At 45.3% G+C, this 20,086-nt stretch overlaps 1 protein-coding gene across 3 annotated transcripts; it reads right to left on the bottom strand.

Moving 5' to 3' along the window:
• Positions 1 to 839: 839 nt before the first annotated feature.
• Positions 840 to 19,508, bottom strand: opn8 (opsin 8). Of its 3 annotated transcripts, none has more exons than XM_004914948.4 (5): positions 19,316 to 19,508; positions 18,947 to 19,139; positions 7,491 to 7,784; positions 2,864 to 3,195; positions 840 to 1,721 (listed from the first exon to the last, which is right to left on the bottom strand). In XM_004914948.4, the coding sequence occupies exons 2-5, from the start codon at positions 19,017 to 19,019 to the stop codon at positions 1,359 to 1,361; spliced, it is 1,062 nt and encodes a 353-aa protein (XP_004915005.1). In that variant the 5' UTR covers positions 19,020 to 19,139; positions 19,316 to 19,508; the 3' UTR covers positions 840 to 1,358. The 3 variants fall into 3 exon arrangements, with proteins under 3 accessions (XP_004915005.1, XP_004915006.1, XP_031758880.1); XM_004914949.4 differs by having other exon boundaries at positions 19,359 to 19,508; XM_031903020.1 differs by having other exon boundaries at positions 18,947 to 19,508.
• Positions 19,509 to 20,086: the final 578 nt, after the last annotated feature.

Genomic DNA, 20,086 nt, shown 5'->3' with positions numbered 1-20,086 from the left:
CTCATTCGGACCAGTGCCTGGCTAAAGTGGACCCTACCAAGTAGCAGCACTATACAATAGAGTCTACCAGCATAGGGGATCCATCCCTGAACTTTCTTCTCTTCTGCATATATTTGGTTGTTACAGGAGGAGACAGAGATAATTGAGATCATTTACTCAGATCAAAGGAGGATGTGCAGTTGGCCCAAGAGTGCAACCCTTAGTGCTCCTTCAGCAAACAATTCTTCCCCTGGTCTAGGCTGCGACTTGCACCAAAAAAACAGCATTAGGGCCCCCTGTCCTTACCACTCCCACAGTCTCTGCTGCTCCCTAACTTGCACAACTGAATGATATGAAAGCTGGGTGGCAGAAGGGGGCACCTACAGTATATATCCTCCCCTGCCCACCCCTCATGAATACAGTGCTGCCGGAAGGTGGTAAATAGCCCCTGTTGTTAGAAACCAATCTGTACATGCTGAAGAAGAAGATATGCTCTACAGCAGTGATCCGCAACCAGTGGCTCAGGGCAACATGTTGCTCCCCAACCCCTTGGATGTTGCTCTCAGTGCCCCCAAACCAGGGAGTTATTTTTGAATTCCTGACTTGGGGGCAAGTTTTGGTTGAATAAAAACAAGATTTCCTACCAAATAAAGCTCCCTGTAAGCTGATAGGGTGCATAGAGGCTGCCTAATAGCCAATCACAGCCCTTATTTGGCTCCTCCATGAACTTTTATGGTGCTTGTGTTGCTCTCCAAGTCTTTTTACATTTGACTGTGGCTCACAAGTAAGAAAGGTTGGGGATCCCTGCTCTACTGATATTGCATACTGATGTTCTTGTTTCAGAAGGAAAGTCAATAAACTTAGAAGACATCTTGTATTTATTAAGCATCCAAATTTCCCACCTGTTGCAAAAATAATGTAACTAAATACTGGAGAAGCTTTTGTACCCTAGTTATTGCATATGTGACATCCTTTACCCCTTCCCCAACTTTAATGATGGCATTAATGTGTATTTTTTTGGGATAAAGGTAAACATTTGTTAGAAAACCATCGTCCAACTGGAAAGTGTAGACCTTTATGACTCCCAGCCTTCCATAGACTTTAATTTCAGCGGGATCCAACCCAGAATATCTTCATCCGGCAAATAACTGTCACTTCACATGGAAGTTAAGACCATAGCACATTCAACCACTGCCAGCCTAGAAACTTTTATTCCTGAGCTTCAGTTACTCCTTAATGTTCATCAGCTCTAACATATCCCAGTCCAAGTTCCTTGGTAAGTGTTCCTGGTGTAACTGCTGCACGAAGAAGTGTTATTGCACTTTCAGAATAATCGTCTTAATCAGGTAAAATATCCTCCTTTGTTCTTGCCCTGTCACTCACTGAGTTCCTGTTGGGGTCCCAGGGACCCCTTTCATCAGCTTTGGAACAGAAGAGACCATCACATTTTCTTTCCCTGTCCAAATGACGGATACCCGTGGGTTTTCTACCGAGTTTTCTGACTGCAAGAAGTGAACCCGCCATCCACAGCAACACTTCAGATGTTTGACCTTTCTGCGGAATGTCTTGCTGAAGGCATAGTATATCATGGGGTTAAAGGCGGTGGAGGACTTTGCAAACAGGCAGGGTAATAATGAGACTACCGGTGGGATGTATTTGCTGCTATGAAATAACGACCAAAAGCTAACAGCTGCATAGGGCGTCCAAGAGATGAGGAACCCAAAACTGACCAATATGGCCAACTGGAATGAAAAAAAGACAACGCACTGAGTTACTGGAAATTAAGTCATTTTCTACAGACTCACACAAATGTCTAATATATAAGGCAAATATATATATATATATATATAAATTTTCATTCCATATAAATTTTCAAGCCATAGTATGAAGAGAGCAGAGGCCATGGAATGAAGTCATAGTATGAAGAGAGCAGAGGCCATAGAATGAAGCCATAGTATGAAGAGAGCAGAGGCCATGGAATGAAGCCATAGTATGAAGAGAGCAGAGGCCATGGAATTAAGCTATAGTATGAAGAGAGCAGAGGCCATGGAATGAAGCCATAGTATGAAGAGAGCTGAGGCCATGGAATGAAGCCATAGTATGAAGAGAGCAGAGGCCATGGAATGAAGTCATAGTATGAAGAGAGCAGAGGCCATGGAATGAAGTCATAGTATGAAGAGAGCAGAGGCCATGGAATGAAGTCATAATATGAAGAGAGCAGAGGCCATGGAATGAAGCCATAGTATGAAGAGAGCAGAGGCCATGGAATGAAGCCATAGTATGAAGAGAACAGAGGTTGTGGTATGAAGTCATAGTATGAAGAGAGCAAAGGCCATGGAATTAAGTCATAGTATGAAGAGAGCAAAGGCCATAGAATGAAGTCATAGTATGAAGAGAGCAGAGGCCATGGAATGAATTCATAGTATGAAGAGAGCACAGGCCGTGGAATGAAGCCATAGTATGAAGAGAACAGAGGCCATGGAATGAAGTCATAGTATGAAGTGAGCAGAGGCCATGGAATGAAGTCATAGTAGGAAGAGAGCAGAGGCCATGGAATGAAGTCATTGTATGAAGTGAGCAGAGGCCATGGAATGAAGTCATAGTATGAAGAGAGCAGAGGCCATGGAATGAAGTCATAGTATGAAGAGAGCAGAGGCCATGGAATGAAGGACTGGGAGAGGCTGGGATGATGAGATAAAAGAGATGAAATTGCTATTTGCTTTTGGATTATGTTTATCTGATGTCTAATGTGAGGGTACTGACCTATAATCTCCCTTGGGCTTGACTCAGTCACTGCCCTTATTTAAGCCTAAATGCATGTATATTATATAACTTGGTAACCACCCATGCTAACACACATGTGAATAGGTAGCGCTGTACGCACCAGGGTCAGTTTCTTCTCCACTTTTGTTGAATTTGGGATTTTATCTTGATTCTTTATTTCTTGATAGGCTTTATGCAGTTTCCAGGCAATCCCCGAATAGCACACCACTATTGTCACAGCTGGGCTGATGGTGCAGAGGATGAACATGCTGATGATGAAGGAGAAACCATTGGAGGAATGATGGAAATCCCCCCAGGCTATTGTACAAGATGTTCCAAATGGTTCTGGGCCGTAACGTCCCCATCCAAGCAAAGGTAGAACAGCCCACAGTAAGGCATACAGCCATATGCACATTATGAGAATACAGACTGCTTTCTTCTCTATGGTACAGCCTGCAAGGAAAAGCAAAATAAAAATGGAGGAAATGGAGAAAAAAATGACCAAGATACACTGGACCATTCTCTCCAACCATGTTTGTGCACTAAATTTTCTGTATGGAAATACTTGCTTGTGTGGTGCTTTTGTTGAGTTTCAAATCCAAGGGATAACATTGGTCATTGGTGGAAGATCAAGGAAGCTCCTTTCACTGAAGGCCACCATGTTTAATATGGTAGCTGGGCTTAAAGTGGGTTCATGAAAAGTCCTTTTCTTCATCAGTTTCATCAACACCTCCATCTCTGGGCTATCCCTATATCTCCAACTCTGGTTTATGCCTATGCTCCCATCTCTGGCCTATGTCTATGTCTACCATAGGTTAGGGTGAAACTGAGTATTTTTTCTTCATCAGTTTCATCAACACCTCCATCTCTGGGCTATCCCTATATCTCCAACCCTGGTTTATGCCTATGCTCCCATCTCTGACCTATGTCTATGTCTACCATAGTTTGGGTGAAACTGAGTATTTTTTCTTCATCAGCTTCTCTAACACCTCCATCTCTGGGCTATCCCTATATCTCCAATTCTGGTTTATGCCTATGCTCCCATCTGCGGCCTATGTCTACCATAGTTTGGGTGAAACTGAGTATTTTTTCTTCATCAGCTTCATCAACACCTCCATCTCTGGACTGCCCCTATATCTGCAACCCTGGTTTATGCCTATGCTCCCATCTCTGGCCTATGTCTACCATAGGTTAGGGTGAAACTGAGTATTTTTTCTTTATCAGCTTCATCAACACCTCCATCTCTGGGCTACCCCTATATCTCCAACCCTGGTTTATGCCTATGCTCCCATCTCTGGCCTATGTCTATGTCTACCATAGTTTGGGTGAAATTGAGTATTTTTTCTTCATCAGCTTCTCTAACACCTCTATCTCTGGGCTATCCCTATATCTCCAATTCTGGTTTATGCCTATGCTCCCATCTCTGGCCTATGTCTATGTCTACCATAGGTTAGGGTGAAGCTGAGTTCACAAAATCAACAAAAAGGGCTTCATGTTCCACCAGAAATTGCGCTGGGTGGAAAATCAATCACACCCACACTTTTGCTCATGGAAACACGTATCTCCCACGGCTTCCTATTGACTTGAAAGGGAAATTTCTGAAAGCTACGTATGTCTGTATGGATATTTCTGACTACTCTAAACTGCTAACTGGTTGCCCAAGGCGTGCTTGATAGACAGAAAGACTTGAGACTGGAGAGTTTTCATGCAAACATTAAAATGTAAAAATCAAGCCTCAAATATCAGTTGCATGTTTGGTCATAGATTGCGACCCATTAACCAAAGAACAAAAACAAAGAGGACCAACTGCAACTTATGAATAGCATTGGATATATTATATTTAGAAGAGGATATACATTGCTAGTAGAGGAGAAACACCTTAAACTGGAGTGATCCGAAGTTACACGGACCAAGGTTACGTAGTGGTTCTTGCCTTGATCTTGTTTGTGTACTGAGTCGCACTGGCTGTAAATTCATTCAGGTAATTAAGTGCTGTTTGGCACTGTACTGCTAAAGGTTGAAACGTGTTTACAGCGTAAGTGGTGCCATTATACAGTGACAACGATGCCTTGGGGAGAGGGTTCCGTATTTGTTTTAACACATTCGCACTATTAATCATTTAATGATAATGTTATTGCTACTCAGCATGATGTGCAATGTACTGAAAGCTAATATCTATATAAATAATATCACTCAAGCCACACAGTAGCTGAAAGGGACACTATACCCCTTATATCTATCTAGAAGAATTGTGCTTAGTAGAACGAAGTGTGTATCCTGACATGGATTAATAGCATGTGTATGTACGAATCGTAAAAAGAACCTAAGGAATTCACAGTGCTATGGAGTATGCCGTGACCAGCAATAGTCTGCTGGTCACGCCCCCAATACATCATGATTTAAGCTATAAGGTTAGACTGTCAAGGTTGGGGTTGTTGAAAAGAAGCGCTTGCGAGGGGACATGATTACTCTGTACAAGTTCATTAGAGGGGATTATAGGCAGATAGGGGGGTTTCTTTTTCCCATAAAAATGATCAGCGCACCAGAGGCCCCCCCTTTAGATTAGAGGAACGGAGCTTCCATTTGAAGCATCGTAGGGGGTTCCTCACGGTGAGGGCAGTGAGGTTGGGGAATGCCCTGCCGGGGGATGTTGGGTAAGGGGTTCCTCACCATGAGGGCAGTGAGGTTGGGGAATGCCCTGCCGGGGGATCTTGGGAAAGGGGTTCCTCAGGGTGAGGGCAGTGAGGTTGGGGAATGCCCTGCCGGGAGATGTTGGGTAGGGGTTCCTCACAGTTAGGGCAGTGAGGTTGGGGAATGCCCTGCCGGGGATGTTGGGTAGGGGGTTCCTCACGGTGAGGGCAGTGAGGGGGTTGGGGAATGCCCTGCCGGGGGATGTTGGGTAGGGCGTTCCTCACGGTGAGGGCAGTGAGGGGGTTGGGGAATGCCCTGCCGGGGGATGTTGGGTAGGGGGTTCCTCACGGTGAGGGCAGTGAGGGGGTTGGGGAATGCCCTGCCGGGGGATGTTGGGTAGGGGGTTCCTCACGGTGAGGGCAGTGAGGGGGTTGGGGAATGCCCTGCCGGGGGATGTTGGGTAGGGGGTTCCTCACGGTGAGGGCAGTGAGGTTGGGGAATGCCCTGCCGGGAGATGTTGGGTAGGGGGTTCCTCACGGTGAGGGCAGTGAGGTTGGGGAATGCCCTGCCGGGGATGTTGGGTAGGGGGTTCCTCACAGTGAGGGCAGTGAGGGGGTTGGGGAATGCCCTGCCGGGGGATGTTAGGTAGGGGGTTCCTCACGGTGAGGGCAGTGAGGTTGGGGAATGCCCTGCCGGGGGATGTTGGGTAGGGGGTTCCTCACGGTGAGGGCAGTGAGGTTGGGGAATGCCCTGCCGGGAGATGTTGGGTAGGGGGTTCCTCACGGTGAGGGCAGTGAGGGGGTTGGGGATTGCCCTGCCGGGAGATGTTGGGTAGGGGGTTCCTCACGGTGAGGGCAGTGAGGTTGGGGAATGCCCTGCCGGGGATGTTGGGTAGGGGGTTCCTCATGGTGAGGGCAGTGAGGTTGGGGAATGCCCTTCCTAGTGATGGGGTAATGGCAGATTCTGTTAATGCCTATAAGAGGGGCCTGGATGAGTTCTGGAACAAGCAGAGTATCCAAGGCTATTGTGATACTAATACCTACAGTTAGTATTAATGTTTGTATATGTAGTTTATGTATGTGAGTGTATAGATTGGTAAGTATAGGGTGTGTGTGCTGGGTTTACTTGGAAGGGTTGAACTTGATGGACTCTGGTCTTTTTTCAACGCTATGTAACTATGATAGACCCTGGATTTCTAGGCGACTCCCCCTACACTTTTATTGTAATGGGCTTACAAAAACAATGTGAGCCCTGGAGGAGGTGATAAGGAGTTTGTGGCCAGCCTGCCAGTGGCTGCATTAACTAAACAAAAGGGAAAGCTGAAAAGCGTATGGAGCAAATGGAAAATAATGACACATTCCATTAGCCAAATCCATTGAGAAAATATTAAAAAGATGGTGCCAATTATGGTCACAGTATTACAAAAGAAAGCTGGGCAAGATAGTGGCAACAGGGCAAGAAGATGACAGTAGGGCTGGCAAAGACACCCCTTATTAACCATCAGCCTTTGGATCTATATCTACAAACAGATTATTGCCACATTTATTATAGCATTAATCAACTCATTTCATAACCTTGCTAATAAAATGTGTCTGCCAGTTGCAACTGGCAGATGCAACTGATCTGTATTTTTAATTAACAAACACCAAAGGGCTATAAATATACCTGTCGACATATACACAAGCACTGGGAATGCAGTTTTTTGAGACCTTCTATTTACTTACCACAGGATTTGAATGACGATGTGACCCAATATTGGATTATGGCCAATGCAGTTAAGGTCATCATGCTGGAGACCCCCCCCCCCAAAAAAAGCCCATGAGGGCATAATATAGGCAGGAGGCATCTACCCCCTACCCAAGCATAGTTCCAGGCAGTAGCAGTGGCTAGTGGGTACCTTACAGGTCTTACGGAGGACTTGCACCACCAGTGCAGTGAAGGAATTAAACATTTGGGTGTGCGGTTAAGGTCATTTTGTTAGCGGATACATACCGTACTATGTTACTAAATCAGACCAATGTATTTAGCCCAATGTCAACATGGAAAGCAGGTCTGTATTGTCCATATTGGGCTTATATTACCCAAGACCAGTTTTTTGAGTACTGCTCTTTACTTACCACTGTATTTGAATGATGATGTCACCCGATATCGGATTATGGCCATGACAGTTAAGGTCATCATGCTGGAGACCCCAAAGAAAAAGCCCATAAGGGCGTAATATAAGCAGGAGGCATCTCCCCCCAGCCAAGCATGGTTCCAGGCAGAAGCAATGGCCAGTGGGTACATACTGATGGCCATGCCCAAGTCCGCCACAGCTAAATTAATAGACAGGAGATCAGGTGCCTTGAGATGTGAAGAACATTTCACTGCCGTGGCAAGAACTGCACAGTTTCCCAGTACGGTCAAGATGGCTGAAAAACAAAACATAAAAGACAAGTAAAAAATAAGTACATACACACACCTACAAGGTGATACAGTAATATCCCCAAATGTCAAGAATTCAGAAGAATTTAGAGAAATATGGTACAGGGTATTGAATTACCACTAGACAACACATTTGGCTACCACCATCAGTGCAATGAACAGACAGAAGGGGAGATGGGTAAATGATGAGAACAGATCATCCAATTAGCAAAGAAAGGCTTGACAAAGTTATTTAGATAAGAGGCACTTAGAGACATATAGCATAACCTAAAAAAACCCTCCAATCTTGGAAGCGATAATTAATATATTGTGCTGGTTTTACTCTGGGCCCATAATTAATAAGATCTTTAATCTGTCTGTGTTCTAAATGATGGGTGGGCGTGTCCTAATGGTCCCTGCCAGAAGCACAGTAGGAGGTGGGTAGCTAATCATAGCCCTGCAGTCACACAAGCAAACACTTCAGTTCTCTATCAGGTCAGGCTTGCTGCTGATTGGTTCTTATCCTGCATTGCAGTGTGCTGAGTGCCCCCGGCCAACCTGCAGGTTTTGCAAGTTGTACTGTTTACATTGAAGAAGCTCTCAAACAGTATGTGATCACATTGTATTCACTATAAAAGGCATTTACAATAAAAGCTCACAATAAAAGTGACTTAATCACCAGCAGATCCTTGAAGATAGATCAAGGACATGAGGTCATTTAGGTGGTATAGTCAGAGCATTATGCCTCCATGACTGCACAAGTAGAGACAGTTGAGGTTGATCTCTCCTTACTGCGCCAAGACTATATGGATAACAGAAATGGAGAAAATGGTTTTCCCCATAACTTGTTGGATTGACTCAACAGGTCCAAGAGCTTAGTAACAGGGGTGGAGACCTCGAGAACTGACATCGTCATAATAACCTGCAACTCTTGGCCGAACACTGGTTTTGGGAGAACCCGAGAAGCAGGCATCTTCTCATTGGTATTTGTAATTGAACGTGCCCACCGTATTTCAACATGGCTCTTTAAGATGAAGGTGGGATTGGCCCTCCCGCATCTCCAGGTTCATTACTATGCAGTGTAATTGATGTTTAACAGGCTTAATCCAAATCCCTTGAAGCCCTACTTAATGCCCCATACAGGAATGCCAAGGACACTCCTGAATTACCCCCTGTTCTGACAAACTCGCAGATCATGTGGGTGCTGGCCTCTAAGCAAGTCACAAAGGCTGCCCTCAAACCCTCACTCCACTCTCCCCTGTGGTGAAACTCCAAATACCATCATCTCCTGCTTCTGCCAGACTTCCACTAATGGCCCAGACTAGGGGTCCACCACTTTCAAGACCAACTGGTTAAGGACACATTTCCAACCTTGGTTTAACTTAAAGAGATACTAAATCAGTTGACTATTATTTTATACTGCTACCTCCAGTTGCGTCACTAAGACCCTACCTCACCACCATAGGCTATGAGACCCAAACCCCAATTCATGAGTATCTGAACTATATAAAATATTGCTATTCTCTTTGGGAGCTCCATTTGAGATGGTGCAAATGTGAAGGTGACCACTCATGATGATATGTGGGAATATGTGACAAGTGACCTATCTAACTGCTTGATTTCTGCTAAAGACAGGATGGTGCAACTTAGAATCATTTATAGGATAAGACATATGCCATACCATTGAGGCTGAAAGCTGTATATAGAAATCTCACTTGCACTTGATGCGGGCTTCTTTTATCTTCTATGGGCACGCTCTACAATATATAATTAATGGTCCAAAGTGGTGAAATACCTGAGTGATCAAATCCTGGTATCCAGGTGTATCTATTGAGATCAGTTAATGACCTGACTCCCTGAATAGAACCAGATCTCTCCTAGGAACACTCTATTTCTATGCCAAAAAAATGGTGGTGATGAAGTGGAAGTGGAGTCCATAACCACCCATAGTTCAGCAATAAGTAAAGCTAGTTAATAGTAGACTTCCAGTTATAAAACTGACATACTTTACCAGGCAATGCCACAAAATGTTTGACAAAGTGTTGGGTCCCTGCCTGGATGCTTGCCCTTAGCCAGATCCCTCTGTATAAATGCACTAATTTAAGTATTGACTGTTATACCTAAACAATCAGGGTCGGACTGGGCCGCCGGGATACCGGGAGAAATCCCAGTGGGCCCAGACTCTAGAGGGCCCCGGTGGCCCAGACCCGACCCTTGCCGGCACTCTGCCCGACCGCTCCTCCCCTGTCCCATTAAATTTATGCGCTCGGTGGGAGGACGTTGGGTGGGGGGCCCTGCGAGGGGGGTTAGGGGGCCCCTATGGGGGGTGGAATTTAAAAATGGGCACCTACTTTGGGGCCACTGGGAGCCACATCCAAGGGGTTGGGGAGCAACATGTAGCCCCCCGAACCACTGGTTGGGGATCCCTGTATTAGACAAATACAAACACAATAAAATGAGCCCATGTTTGTGCCATCTGGAAAGTACCACTGACTGCCATCACATGTTTTACCCTGTAAACTTCCCTTTAAACATCATTTTATAGGCATAATGGGCCTAACAAAACAAAAGCAAGACATTTGTTGATATTGTTTCCCTACCACACAAATATTTGACCTTATCCTTTATAAATAAGGGGGGGGGAGGGGAATATTTTACAGAAAAACATTTAAAAATTGGTTTTAAAAGCCTCGCATGGCAACTTTCAAATAGCTTTGTCCAACACTAATGAAAGGACATGGCAGAATGTGAAGCATTACAGTATTTTTAATGGGTTTCAGCCATGTGTTTTGTGTGAAACATTCACTATAACAAGCATTGTGTCTCTTGATGTGTTTCTTTTTGAAAATGAATAGTGAATTGGTAAATCTGTCCTTGGTAAAAGATGTATTACAGGTTGGGGGAAGTGTTATCTTGAAAACCTTTATCCAGAATGCTCCGAATGTTCCGACTCCATTTTAATCCATTTTTTAAATATGTATTTCCTTTGCCCTATTGGGTTTATTAAATGGTTAAATGATTCCCTTTTCTCTGTAATAATAAAACAGTACCTGTACTTGATCCCAACTAAGATATAATTACCCCTTATTGGGGGCAGAACAGCCCTATTGGGTTTATTTAATGGTTAAATGATTCCCTTTTCTCTGTAATAATAAAACAGTACCTGTACTTGATCCCAACTAAGATATAATTACCCCTTATTGGGGGCAGAACAGCCCTATTGGGTTTATTAAATGGTTAAATTATTCCCTTTTCTCTATAATAATAAAACAGTACCTGTACTTGATCCCAACTAAGATATAATTACCCCTTATTGGGGCAGAACAGCCCTACTGGGTTTATTTCATGGTTAAATGATTCCCTTTTCTCTGTAATAATAAAACAGTACCTGTACTTGATCCCAACTAAGATATAATTACCCCTTATTGGGGGCAGAACAGCCCTATTGGGTTTATTTCATGGTTAAATGATTCCCTTTTCTCTGTAATAATAAAACAGTACCTGTACTTGATCCCAACTAAGATATAATTACCCCTTATTGGGGCAGAACAGCCCTATTGGGTTTATTTCATGGTTAAATGATTCCCTTTTCTCTGTAATAATAAAACAGTACCTGTACTTGATCCCAACTAAGATATAATTAATCCTTATTGAACAAACATTTTGTGCTCTAGGAAAATGTAGAAACCACATTGTTGCACATAATAAATGACCCTTTTTATCTCCACTTTCTATGAGGGGTCTAGGGCTGCGGCTCCTAAGGCAATGTCTGAGGGAGCGATTTTGTTGCCGGTGGAAAGACATTTTGGAGAGGTTAGTCGCCGATAGTAGCAGTGACTAGATCGATCTGTCAGACATTAGCCTAAGGGAAAACAAATGTAGGGATGACTGGTGGAAATTTTAATGTTTTCTAAACTACTGGTGGTACCCTTAAATTTGTATAGTATCTGACGTAAGATAATGGCAAGATACATGACATGCATAGTGTATTCAATTAATGAATCAGTCATAAATTCAATTATTTGTGTGTTTTGTATATTTATTGTACTGTAAAGATGCACTGGGATAAAGGGTGTAAGTAGGGTTTCTAAACATCTCCCTAGAGAGAAGTCCAGTAGAAGGGCCTAAGTAAGTGGGCAGGATCAGTTGGGTGTGGGTGGGAAGAGGTGATTTCCCATTGCTGATAGGGTTGCCTAACAGGAGTAACAGGTATGTGTAGGTCCCAGCAGAGCAGAAGGGACCTCCCTGTAGAACCGTTTAGAGCTTTTTGGTAAAGTAGATCATCTCTTTGTGTACAGGAAAAAATGTATCCTTTAAAGAAATGAACCTCATCCCCACAGTCAACTTACAGGCAACTGGGTTCCTCAAGTCCGTGCATAGCATCCTGGAATCAGGAAAGTACCAAGGCATTTTCGGATCACAATATCAAACCTGATGTCAGAATGCAGGGTCTCCACCTCAGCAAGACAATGACCTGAAGCACATTTCAAAATGCACCCAGGAATGGATCAGGACAAAACACTGGGCTGTTCTGAAGTGGCCAACAATGAGCCCAGACTGAAATCCTAAAGAACTTGTGAAACTCCAAAAATCTTAAATCTGGGAGAACTGAACCAGTTTGCAAAAGAAGAGCTGAAAGATGTAGAAAGCACGGTGAAGGCTATAGGAAGCTCTTGATTTCACTTATTCTTTTCAAAGAACGTGCCACCAAATATCAGTTCAAGGGTTCCATCGTTTTGCCGGTCATTTCTTAGATATAAAAGTTAAAATGCAAGGAAGTTCTGAATGGAATCATAAAATGCCCTTAATAGTGAGAAAAGAAAACCTGATTTCTGACCATTTGACACTTATTCTGTAGTGCAAAGGTGCCAGTATTTTTGTCCTGCACTGTATGTATGGGCTGAGTGCACCTCCCTACGGGATCTACTGCCACCAAGACATTTACCAAAGCAATTATAGATACGTGCATGGGGTTATAACTAAGGCAAGCGGGAAGCCCTTTATTATTATTATTCAGTAGCAGCAAAGCCTTATGGGGATGGAGAACTGGCAGAGATTGCCGCCCCTGCTGTGTATACTATCTGCATATTAATGTTCATTCCATATAGGCAAAAAGTCCAGAGAATACTTTATAACTATTTGAATGGAAACATCCAGTCCATAATATAAATATCTTAGAGTCTATAGTTTATAGATAATTCCCTGATTTACTTTCCCTCCCCTTCTGCCATTGTGTTACTTTGATTTGGCCGCTCTGCACAGAGGCTGGGTTCCTCTTGTTTTGCTGATATTTTCTAGGAATTCCACCTTTCTCCTTATATGACATGTGCTGTTTGGAACATTGCTTAGATCAGGGGTCACCAAACTTCTAAGCCAAGGGGCCGGATCAAGGGCCCCTCAGACTGTTGGGGGGCGGGACCGCCATCACCAAGTAGGCCACATCCTCTTTCATATCCTGCCGCCGCTGCAGCCATCAAACCATCAAACCAGACTATTCCCAACTCCTCCCCCCCGGCATGTCCTACATGTACCAGTTCCCCCAGTCCGTCCTTCATCTCAGCTCCCCTATGCCGAGTCCTCTCCACTGCCAGCTGGGAGGACGCAGCGGGGGCCGGGTAAATTGCTCTCTGGTGTACAGACAGCCTGAAGTTCAATATATTTGTGGCCATGTTTTGTCCTTGGTCAAAGCACAACGTGGAACGTGCTGATCGGAAGGTGGAACTGATATCATCGCTTTCCTGTTTAAGCTCTAAAGGTCAACTAATCCCAGGCTTCCCTCATTATATGATTATAACAAATCTGTCAGCTCTTCTTTGTGTGGTAATGTCACGGTCTGATTGGGAAAGAATGGCAGCAGGGGAAACGCATTCATATGAATTCTGTTACAGAGAAGCAATACTTTCCACTGCTCCACCCTCCTAAGACTGTAATTAAAGGGGAACTCTGGCTTCCAAACCAAAACTTGTTAAAGAGCCCCACACAACACAGAAACCCCTAATATACCTATTACTGTAATCTGTTCCTTCAAACAGTAGGAATAAATACCATTTATATGCTGAAATCCAGCTGCAAAACAGTTCTTCTCTTTCTGCATCATTTGAAATCCTGGCAGGGGAGGAGGGACTAAAACACTGATGTTACAAATTGTAACAACTTCCCCACAATTTACAGACAGCATGCAGGAACTACATAACCCCCAATGCATTGCACTGGAATGTTCCTTTCCTTATTGATGTCATGTGTGCAGCAGGGAATTGTGGGATTGGGAGGATGCAGGGTATTATGGCCTGTATGCTGTTAGAGCGCTACATGCAGTTACCTAAGACAATGTGGGATCTGGTCGGCACTTCATAAACACAAGGAGAGCAGCTTGCCTACAGGAACCAGGGCTGCCCACTAGGATATGTGGCTACTGCCCCCACACAGGGCTCCATATAGAACAAGCACCAAACTGGCCATTATTCTGCTTTTTTACACACAATGGTTCCATCAACCACTAAATATCGACTGAAAAGTAAGATCTTATATACAACTTTCACTTAGGCACTGTATCAAAGGAACACTCTACATATCTCCCAAACGTCCTGATTTTAACAGCGGTCCCAGACTTTTACTGAAAAGTCCCTCATTTCCCTTTGATCCCCATCACTGAATGCCAAAAAAGATACAAAGTTTCTCAAACTTAATTAGATAAGTAGCTTTTGGCAGAGCCCAGAATACTCAGCCCCTGCACTGAGATACAACTGTAACTAATAAGCTAAACAGGTCCCTTGGGGGGAATGAGACTTGCAGCTTAAGGGCAATTTCACCATCATTAGCAAAACTAATAACCCAAGACCCCAAAACCCCCAGAAATGTGTTCAAACTTTACATAAACTGCTAAATTTGTGCCTCTGCCTGTGGTGCATCTGTGGTGCCTGTGGTGCATCTGTATTATAAGTTTTCACAGAACACGTGCCCAACACAAGCCACTCACGCTATAGCCGGGAGCCCAATAAATATGGTGGTGCCACTTTACAGTTTGTTTTTATTAGAGAAAAGATTCCCTGGCCCAGGGCAAAAGACTTTGGCAAAATGCAATTTTGGGCACAGTGTTTCATGTTTTCTACCCAAAATGAACCATTTTCCCCACAATTCCAGTGCAACTGGGGCCGTGAGGGGGAGTTTTGTTCTATACATTTGCATCTGATGCAGCTAAGCGCACACAATTTTGTATGGGGGGCTTTAAAAAAATCAGATGCTCAACGAGTGCTTCATAGTGACGAGCCACCCAGCCGTGAAAGTTTGCAAAAATCACCAAATTTACTGAAATCAATGGGAGTTTTATTCACCGCCTTTTCTCGTGATTTGGAGTCGATAGGATAATATCCCTTTAAAGGGGTGGTACACCTCTACATTACCTTTTAGTATGTTATAGATTATCTCCTATTCCTAGCAATTTTGCAATTGGTCTTTATTATTTATTTTTATTATAGTTTTCAAACTATTTGCCTTCCACCTCCAGGGGGTCACTGACCCCAGCAGCCAAAAACGATTGCTCTGTGCACTTACAAACGCATTAATATTGTTACTTTTTATTACTTATCTAACTCTTCAGACCCCCTCCTACTCCTATTCCTGCCTTTCATTTAACCCACTGTCTGGTTGCTAAGGTAAACAAGACCATAGCAACCAGATAGCTACTGGCATTCCAAACAGGAGAGCTGCTGAACAAAAAGCTAAAGAACTGGAAAAACCATAAAAAATGAAAACCAACTGCAAATTGTCTCAGAATATCAATGTCTGCATCATAGAAATTTAATTTAAAGGGGAACTAACGCTTTAAGCTTCCCTGTACAGATTTCATTCTCCATCTTCCACACACAGATGATATAATATGCCCTTACAGAGGGGGAATCCTAAGAACAGGCATTCTCTGTATAAATCTAGATTTTTTTTCCGGGGAAAATGCTGATTATCAGTGGTTCCCATGAGTGGAACAGTGATAAGATGAGAGACGCTCCCTGGTAGGGACACAGCTGGGGTGGGATGTTCCCAGTGATACCCAGTCCCTAGTTCTGAGTATAGGGGATCCAGGGACTGGTCCGATTGCCATCTTGGAGTCAGGAAGGAATTTTTTCCCCTCTCGGGCAAATTAGAGAGGCTTCAGATGGGGTTTTTGCCTTCCTCTGGATCAACTAGCAGTTAGGCAGGTTATATATAGGCATTATGGTTGAACGTGATGGACGTATGTCTTTTTTCAACCTAACTTACTATGTTACTATGTGACTCTCACACTCTCAGCCTGGATTTGTTGCACTTTAATCAATTCTCCAAGCATCATAACTATGGCTGAATCCATCCGCCCCACTCCCAGTCCCAGCCGGTGCCTTAGAAGTCAGCTCCGTGTTTAATAATATTATATCTCTGTGGGTGTTATCGGGGGTTTAACAGTCTGCCAGCTAAGCCAGCCTCTCCTACTGAAAGAGATATGAGTTGGCAGCAGGGGAAATGCAATCATATGAATTCTGTTACAGAGAAGCGATACTTTCCACGGCTCTGCCCTCTGGCTTCCAAACCAAAACTTGTTAAAGAGCCCCACACAACCCAGAAACCCCTAATATACCTATCCCTGTAATCTGTTCCTTCAAAAAGTATCAATAAATATCAATAAATATCATTTGTATATGCTGAAATCCAGCTGCAAAACAGTTCTTCTCTTTCTGCATCATTTGAAATCCTGGCAGGGGAGGAGGGACTAAAACATTGATGTTACAAATTCTAACAACTTCTCCACAGCTTACAGACAGCATGCAGGAACTACATAACCCACAATGCATTGCACTGGGATGTTCCTTTCCTTACTGACATCACGTGTGCAGCAGGGAATTGTGGGATTGGGAGGCTGCAGGCTGAGGACAGGCGACTACTGTTACATTTTATTTGAGTCACAAAATAGTCAACCAGATCAGCAGGGGAACAGGGGGCTGCTCATAAAAACTCTCTTCTCAAACTATTCACTTTATCATTAGGAAGACACCACTGTTTTTACTTGTGATTATTTCTATATTGCAGCCCGGCTCATAAAGTGTGGGTAAATGATTCTGGGTGTTGCCACTAGGTGGCGCAGGAAGGCTAACCGGACAGAAACACAATCTGCTAGAATAGTGGGAATTGGAATGCCCCTTCTACACTTGTATATGACTTCATATGAACAGGAACTGTGTTGCCAATGGGAGATGCTGACTTGAACTTGGATTTCTTACTATTGAGTGCTATTCTGATACCTACTGGGAGCTGCTATCTTGCTCCCTCCCCATTGTTCTGCTGATCGGCTGCTGGGGGGGGGGGGATATCACTCCAACTTGCAGCGCAGCAGTAAAGTGTGCCTGAGTCTGAGCTTTCAGCCAGCGCTACACATTAGAACTGCTTTCAGCTAACCTATTGTTTCTCCTACTCCCATGTAACTGGAGGAATCCCAAGCCGGACTTGGATTTCTTACTATTGAGTGCTATTCTGATACCTACTGGGAGCTGCTATCTTGCTCCCTTCCCATTGTTCTGCTGATTGGCTGCTGGGGGTGAGGGGGGGATATCACTCCAACTTGCAGCGCAGCAGTAAAGTGTGCCTGAGTCTGAGCTTTCAGCCAGCGTTACACATTAGAACTGCTTTCAGCTAACCTATTGTTTCTCCTACTCCCATGTAACTGGAGGAGTCCCAAGCCGGACTTGGATTTCTTACTATTGAGTGCTATTCTGATACCTACTGGGAGCTGCTATCTTGCTCCCTTCCCATTGTTCTGCTGATCGGCTGCTGGGGGTGGGGGGGGGGGGATATCACTCCAACTTGCAGCGCAGCAGTAAAGTGTGCCTGAAGTTTATCAGAGCACAGGTCACATGGCTGTGGCACCCTGGGAAATGAAGAATATGGCTAGCCCCGTGGGAAAACAGATTACAATGCAGGATTCTGCTGGAGAAGCTCTATTAACGGGTTTTGAAAAAAACATGTTTTCCCATGACAGTGTTACTTTAATGGACTCCTGCAAATGCCCCAGTGGTGCCCAGGCAATTACCATTGTGGGACACCAGGGGGTGCAATTCATCTTGCCCCAGCCAAATGGGTTGGAAATAGCACTGGTGGCAGAACATTCTGCGCCTTTTAAGTTGAACCCCAACCCACCCACAATATTCCAGCTCTCGAGAGTTTATCACTGGGGGGGCTAAATGGCTTGGCCCCCTATAACTCACAGACACAGCCGGGGGTTCCTCAGGCAGCCGGGCTTTGTCATTAACAGAAAGGCACAATAATGCCCCAACTGTGATAAGCAATGTAATTACACACAGACTCCCATGGGAGAACCCCCCCCCCCCCCACTCATAAGGTTTAGTCCAACTCATACATATATACATATATACATCTGTTCAACCCATATTTATATATATATATATATATATATGTGAGAGAACAAAGAGAAAGGAAACCAAATACCGTCTGTTCCACTTCATTAACATGCTAATGAATAACGACCTGATCCCGGGGTGACACAACTCCCAGCAGCCTCTGCAGCCGGATTCCTACTCCCCATTATCCCAGCACCAAGTAACTCACTTCTACCGGATACATTACTGTCACAGTAACAGCCCCCCAGCCATTGCCTTCAGCAGCCCCCCAGCCATTGCCTTCAGCAGCCCCCCAGCCATTGCCTTCAGCAGCCCCCCAGCCATTGCCTTCAGCAGCCCCCCAGCCATAGCCTTCAGCAGCCCCCCAGCCATAGCCTTCAGCAGCCCCCCAGCCATAGCCTTCAGCAGCCCCCCAGCCATTGCCTTCAGCAGCCCAGCAGCCTAAATAGAAATATAATAAATGCCTCCCAAGCAATAAGCTATGAACCCCCCCCCCCCCCGCACTTACACTGTGTAACTTGGCAAGTCATGCACTAAATAAACCCAAAGGCAGAGTTTGCTCTAAATGTATTGCTATGATTGCATGGTATTGCATGATAATGATAGATAGATAGAGATAGATAGAGAGGGATAGAGATAGATAGATAGATAGATAGATAGATGATAGATAGATAGATAGATAGATAGATAGACAGACAGACAGACATACAGTTATTCAGCCCCGGATTGTTAGTAAGTTGCAGTTAATGTTCTGGTTCCGATAATAAGAGAAAACCCAGTCAGTCACTTACCCACCAGTAACAGGAACACTCCGGCCCCAAAATCCACCAGGGGGTGCAGCTTGGAGAGGTACCGCTCCTCCATCTCCCCGGGTCCCTGCCTCTCTAACCCTATGCGCTGGGCGCCCCCATACTGCCGGGCCTCTGGCTCACTCCCCTGGGGCTGTGGGACTGGGGGATCCGGGCTGGGAGAGATCCAGCAGCGCTACGGGGAAGGGAATCCGGAGACAGGTAAGGGTGAGAGTGAGAGAGAGAGAGAGAGTGAGAGAGAGAGTGAGAGAGTGAGGGAGAGAGACACACTGATGGGAGAGGGGATGATAGAGAGGGGCAGATATACAGGTGAGGGAGGTTATATCAGAGCCAAGTGAGTGAGACGGTTACCCAGTAGGAGAGAGGCCAGAGACAGTCAGAGAGAGAGCTGTACCGCTAGAGACTCCGCACAGGGAAGCGCTGCCAAGTTACTGATGTACTGACATCCCCAGTCCGACTATATGTGGGGCTACGGGGGGGGGGGAGAGCTGAGAGACAGCCGGGAGACAGCGCTGAGAGACAGCCGGGAGAGAGCGCTGAGAGACAGCCGGGAGAGAGCGCTGAGAGACAGCCGGGAGAGAGAGCTGAGAGACAGCCGGGAGAGAGAGCTGAGAGACAGCCGGGAGAGAGCGCTGAGAGACAGCCGGGAGAGAGCGCTGAGAGACAGCCGGGAGAGAGAGCTGAGAGACAGCCGGGAGAGAGAGCTGAGAGACAGCCGGGAGAGAGAGCTGAGAGACAGCCGGGAGAGAGCGCTGAGAGACAGCCGGGAGAGAGCGCTGAGAGACAGCCGGGAGAGAGCGCTGAGAGACAGCCTGGAGAGAGCGCTGAGAGACAGCCGGGAGAGAGAGCTGAGAGACAGCCGGGAGAGAGCGCTGAGAGACAGCCGGGAGAGAGCGCTGAGAGACAGCCGGGAGAGAGCGCTCAGAGACAGCCGGGAGAGAGCGCTGAGAGACAGCCGGGAGAGAGCGCTGAGAGACAGCCGGGAGAGAGCGCTGAGAGACAGCCGGGAGAGAGCGCTGAGAGACAGCCGGGAGAGAGCGCTGAGAGACAGCCGGGAGAGAGCGCTGAGAGACAGCCGGGAGAGAGCGCTCAGAGACAGCCGGGAGAGAGCGCTGAGAGACA

This window comes from Xenopus tropicalis, chromosome 5 (genome assembly GCF_000004195.4).
Source record: "Xenopus tropicalis strain Nigerian chromosome 5, UCB_Xtro_10.0, whole genome shotgun sequence".
Classification (NCBI taxonomy): domain Eukaryota; kingdom Metazoa; phylum Chordata; class Amphibia; order Anura; family Pipidae; genus Xenopus; species Xenopus tropicalis.
The sequence above is the reverse complement of the archived record's forward strand: the minus strand, read 5'-3'. Positions and strand labels throughout refer to the sequence as shown.